The sequence below is a fragment of the Suricata suricatta genome, chromosome 11 (assembly GCF_006229205.1).
Source record: "Suricata suricatta isolate VVHF042 chromosome 11, meerkat_22Aug2017_6uvM2_HiC, whole genome shotgun sequence".
NCBI lineage: Eukaryota > Metazoa > Chordata > Mammalia > Carnivora > Herpestidae > Suricata > Suricata suricatta.
In genome coordinates, this window is record NC_043710.1 from 48,391,969 (window position 1) to 48,397,968 (window position 6,000).

Sequence of the window (6,000 nt, forward strand, 5' to 3'; positions counted from 1 at the left end):
ATTTTACTCAAAATTCAGAGAAATGGTAACAGTTTCTAGTAATCATGTACTGGTATTAACTTGCAGGGATATGCCTAGAGCTTACAGGTTTTGCATCCATTATCACCAGATGAGTTCATCAGGTTACAGTTATGCCAGCAAATAATGAAATATGTATATTTAGCCCAATTTTCTTGTTACATATCTCCCCTTGCACACATGGAGCCCCTTTCCAAGATTAATAATATGAGCTGAAGAAATCAGGCCAAGGGTGCTGAATTACAAAAGATGAAACTGGAGGGAACCTTGTAAGGTCATCTTTTCCATCATTCCGCCTCCAGTAGGACTGACTATTCTTCAGCCATCCCAAGTGGTAAGAGCCTATCAAAGCTGAGGAGCAATTGAAATGCTGCTTGGGGCTGTCCCTGATGTCACCATCTTGACTACAGCACTCAGAGACACTGTCTAGTTCCACGGAGCTGAGATCTTCCCTCTTCTGTGTTCTAGAGGTTGTGATTATATATGTCCTCTATTCTTTATATTTTAGGCTAAAGAGCTCTCTCTTGTAAGGAAACCTCCATCCATTAATCATATTAGTAATCGGTATGTAAACTTTCCCTGGTTCCTTTTTCTCTGTTCAAGCTGATTTGCAATGTTTCAGGTATGAATTCTTCATGATTTCATGTAAGGATGGGGATTTTTTCCTTTGTTTCTAAAATGCTTTCTGATGATAGCCAGATTTTCTTGATCACTGTGCAATGGTACTTACCCCAGTATCTTCAGAGAACAATCTACAATGACTTGTAGATCCTTTCTGAACTGATAACGATGGCCAACAATCTCATAATGATCATTTAAACTTTTTCCCCAAGAACTGAATATTGAATTCCTCTTTCATCTTTCTCCTCCTCTGTACAATCATATGGGAGTTCATCACCTTCTATTTGCCTTTTATGACCTGGAAGATCTTAGTAATTCCTATAGCCTTGGTAATTTCACTTTTCATTTCTGTCATGTTACTCACAAAACTGTAAAATTGCATCAGTGACAGCATAGATCCCTGAGGAATCCATTCAACTGTGAGAGAAGAAAAAGAGAAACTTAAAATTTAGATAACCTATAACCTACAAAGGAAATCCCTGAACCCTTAAGATTTGTTTATATTCCTAGAGAAAAGCCTGGAAGCTGGAATTTGCCTTGGCCATTTGTGTTCAAGGAGATGAGTGGCTTGGCTCTTGGTGAAGGAAGCTACAGCTCAGTCTGAAGGATACCACAAGGGCCAGCCTGCATCCATGTCTTGTTAGCATCAAGGCACAGTTTCAAATATCAGAGGCAATATTTAAGAGGGGAGACTCAGAGGCTACAGGAAAGCTCCTACACTTCTGATTCCTATACAATGGAATCCTAAACTTAATGCAACTGCAAATTAGCAAGAAATGGTAAAGTGTACACATGTGCACCTGCACACAGACACACAATGTTTTACAAAGTACACACATATATGCAGAAGCTTCTAAGCATTTGCAGTAAACATCCACATAAAGGTGAGTAGATTTGCACTGATGTTATCAAGGAGTAAAGGAACAAATATTGAGATTTGTTTCAGTGCAGCCAGTTTTAAGCCAACTTGGAGTTCAATGAAAATATGGCTTGACTATATTAGTTTTAACATGTATCAAATACCAAATTGAAAAGGAAATAAGGAAACAGGCACTCATGGGTTGCCAATAAGAAGATAAGTCGGTACAACAGCATCGGAAAGCAGTATGGTGATAGCTTTAAAAATTACAAACCCATAGATGTTTTGACCCAGGAGTCCCACTTCTAAAATATATATCCTGTAAACATACTTACACATGTACAAAATGGCACAAGTACAAGATTATTCACAGCAGCATTAATTGTACTATGAAAAGATTGGAAACAACCTGAAAGTCCATTGTGAATAGACTGGCTAAATAAATTGTAGTACATTCAAACAAGAGAATTCTGCAGAGCCAAAAAAGAAGAATGAGAACTCTTTCAACATATGGACATGGAAGAATTCTCCAAATAATCACTAGTTGAAAAAAAACTCGAAGTGTGAAAGAATGCTCAAAGTGAGCTACCATTTGGGTAAGAACAGGGAGAAGAAAGCATGTCAATATATGGATTAGACTGAACCATTGCCATTATGAAATTGCCATTATTAGGTTGTTTTGACCTGCAGAAATGACTACCAATTCAATTTGGTTCCACTTAATATTTGCTTGAAGATGCATGATCTCTCTCTGGAAACATACACTGTAAATTGATGATATTGGTTGTCCTTGATGTGGGGCAGAGCAGAGTCAACCAGGGAGCAAGGAGAAGATTGTTAACACTGTGAATATTAAATCATGGGATGTGCCACCTGTTTTAAAAACATGTCATTAAAAGTACATATAAATAAATGAAATAATGAGATGTCTCTGAGGAATATTTTCTCACCTTGCTCTAGAATGAAACAAATACTATGTTTCTGCACTTAAGCAAGCAAACATTCTGGTTTAGTTTTTTTCATTCCTTCCTCTTTGCCAGAAAATTCTGAGGATAATCTTTAGATATCTTATGCAAGAAGAAAATACCAGAGCCTCTAGTGAATTTGGGAAAAGAAAATATCATCTACATCACTAACCCTGCCCACAAAGACTGTCTCTGAGTATTTCTTTTTGGTGACTGAAACTTCTGAGTCTACTTTAATGACTCAAGTCCACTAACAAATGGAACCATGAAGAAGAATGGAAGTGTTGAGCCGGATAGGAATATAAATGCTTTAAAAAGAAAATGGTTGAGTCTGTGTTCCTATTCTATTGAACAATAGTTGTAGTGAACATGTTGAAACATTTCCTCAACTACTTGGATGATCACTCAAAAGGTGGAAAGTCAAAAGAGAGAAGGTTACACTTAGATTCACCTTCTAATAGGATTTGTATGTCAAGTGAATTAAACTTTCATGAACTGAAATTTCCAAGATAGGTTTCCTGTCTTAGTGCTGTTCTACTTCTCTCCAGCCAGACCATCAGGGGAGTTTACCCTCACCCTATTGCTGAACATGGGAGTTTTCATGAGAGGATGCAACCCATATTACTGAATGCTGATGCATAGTCAGTATTTTCTGTTTTGTGAAAGAAAACACGGAGAAACAACCAAGGCATTTTCTTGGGCGAAAAAAAAATCTGTGGAGAAAAGGACTTTCTTACATTTCCAAATTTATACAAATTAATTTTTCAATGTACAGAACTACCAGCTCAAAAATTAGCATACACGGTTAGGAAGTCCTGCATGAGTAATGTTCTGAAGAGGCATCTATTTAAGGGCTGTGTGCAATAAGCAAGTGTCAGGTAAATTTTCTCTCTCTTTAAATATAGCTACCAAAAATCGTGAATGACCCAAAGTTCTGCTGCAGCCCTGGGAGGTCAACTATTCATTGAATAAATATATATTAAGTGCCTACTACTGGGTATAAAACATGGCTACTTGTATCACAAGAGCCTGAGTGATCAAAGAAACACCAGGTTTATTTGTTTTGTGTTACATGTAATCTTTTCCAATTCTTTGAAAATTGTTAACCTGATTGTTAATTCAGACGTAGAGTAACTTTGTGTTCACCAGAGTGTTAGACGTACAAGCCCTTCCCAAACCATTTTGTGTCTATGAGGCCTGCTGTATCCATTCTCTTATGTTTCATCCTCCACCTTGGGTGTGTTCCCTTCTCCTAATACATTCTCTGCTCTTCTAGAACTCTGTGCTCAGCTTCATTTCATGAAGAGTGATCACTTCTTTTTGTTGTTGTTGTTAAGTTTATTTTCAGAGAAAGAGCGCAAGTAGGGCAGGGCAGAGAGGGAGAGAGAGAATCCCAAGCAGTCTGTGCACTGTCAGGGCAGAGCCTGATGCGGGGCTCCACGTGGGGTTCAAACTCAAGAAGAGCAAGATCATGACCTGGGCCGAAGTGGGAAGCTTAACTGAGTGAGCCGCCCAGGCGCCCAGAGAAGTGATTACTTGTAAAATGTGTCTAAGGTCAAAATGGACTCTGCTTCCCTCATGAGAGCAGAATCAAAGACTGTTTCCTTGACAGTGGGGTCAGGTGACCTGAGAAAACACAACTGCCTGTTGAGACCCCTTCTTTTTGTTTTGTACCTTGAAGAAGTTCTTTCATGGCCTCCATCTCAGTGCATTCTCATAATAAACCCATGTAGTAAACGTGCACATACATTTTCCCCATTTACCCATGAGGCACTGAGACCCCAAGAGGTCCATGGACCTGCCCAAGTGGTGTGACTGGGATCAGAAGCCAGTCCTAGGAGTGAGCACAGAGAATGGCGAGAGTATGAGGAGTAGGCCCCAGGTCAGGAAGCGTAGCCGTGCTGTGCTGTGCCTGTCAGGGCAGCCATACGCATGGCAGGGCTGGCCTGGAAATCTATAAAGATGAAATGAGGGCAGTTATGGCCACCGTCCCTATGCAAATGTTGCCAGACATTTACCTCTGTTTTGTGTGGCAGAGGATCTGAAATTGTTCCTGTAGTTCACACTACACCAAACCCTAAATAATTCTGTTTTCCTGAGGTGCTAAAGGAACTAACTTTGGCATTTAATAACAGCCCTACAATGGGATTAGTTTCTCTCTCCCCTCTGGAGAGTGCTCTGCCTTACCAATCCTGGGCAACTTTGTAGTCCCGGGCTTCTTTGAATGGATATATATTGCTTTGTGTCTGAAAAGTAATCCAGGCCTTTCCCTTTATTTCCAGTCCACTGCTTATGCAAAGAAACTTTTTGTGACCAGTAAGAAGGAAAACGTGGACGAATCGGAGGCGAAGTGTGCAAGTTCCACATATGGCAGAAACTATCCACCTGGACTCAGGGGAGAACCAGAGAAATCCCCCATGACATCAAGCCAAGGACTGACAACCAAGTACATTGCTAAATCCAATGCCGCGCCTAGAACCAAAAAGAAACTCTAAGGTTCCCTTTACAGGTGAATAGTACACACACAGAGCTCCTCTTTCTAGAGCTAAAGTGAGGAGACGGGAGGGGGAAGGACCGGACTATGGGGAGCTTTTAGCCTTTTATCCCTGCTGAGTCTTGCCAGGTGTTTGCGCCAGTTTAACCTCAGAGCTAGGGGTCTTCAAGGCAGCCTGAAGGCTCGATGGCGGCTGTGGCCGTGGCTGTAGTCAACTCAAGGTTTTTGAGAGTTGTTTAGAGGAGCACATGTCCTCACAACAAGGCAGTGGGCATACTTGCTCAGTTTTATTTCAAATTCTTGTATTTAGGCACAATTATTTGTAGGAGAAGATGAGAGCCAAATATGGTGATGGAGGTCCCCAATAATTATGTGCACTTCGCACTAGGAGATTTTGTTAGGAAACTACTAATAAACTTGCCGTAGGCATAACAGCAGAAGTGCTTCAGCCATTCACGTGTTCTTGTGATTTTAGGTTGCTATAGATTATTTAAGACAACTTATTTTAGATATAGAAGAATAGGAGATTTTGTAACTGCTTGCCATTAAGTTGCTGCTAAATTCCCAATATATTGATTGAATCAATAAAAGACAGATGTTACCCATGCACGTTAATTTTTATGTTAATGAGAGGTGGATATAATCAGATCCTCTAAGCCCTCATGCAAATTAAGACGTTGGCCTGCTTCTGCAAAGGTAGGCACATATCTTTGGGGAAGATCATGAGGTGGATACCGGGGAAAATACATCATTACTCTTGGTGTTATAAGTATCTCCTTTCCACAAGGGAAAATCATTTTGCCTTTTGAGGTCAAACTGGGTGAACAGATGCTTTTCTTGGCCTTCCAAAGAAATGCTAAGGAAACAATCTACATTTGCTTTTTTTTACCTGTATAAAGTAATACTCTAGTATTCATTCCACCTCCCCTGATGGGTCTTACACCTCCAAAATGACCCACACCTGGCCTGCTGAACATTTACTTATCTGCGTATAAATCCACTCAGTGGCTAATGGTAATAGAAATACTTCTTGTGATTAACTT

At 40.1% G+C, this 6,000-nt stretch overlaps 1 protein-coding gene across 5 annotated transcripts in view; it reads left to right on the forward strand.

The window, feature by feature from the left end:
• The window catches only part of STK33 (serine/threonine kinase 33), a 153,963-nt gene extending 148,397 nt beyond the window's left edge, over positions 1-5,566 (forward strand). For all 5 annotated transcript variants that reach the window (XM_029956970.1, XM_029956968.1, XM_029956969.1 and 2 more), the window contains one exon: positions 4,746-5,566. In XM_029956970.1, the coding sequence (XP_029812830.1) occupies positions 4,746-4,958 (213 nt within the window). In that variant the 3' untranslated portion in view covers positions 4,959-5,566. The remainder of the gene's footprint in view (positions 1-4,745) is intronic.
• The last annotated feature ends 434 nt before the right edge of the window (positions 5,567-6,000 follow it).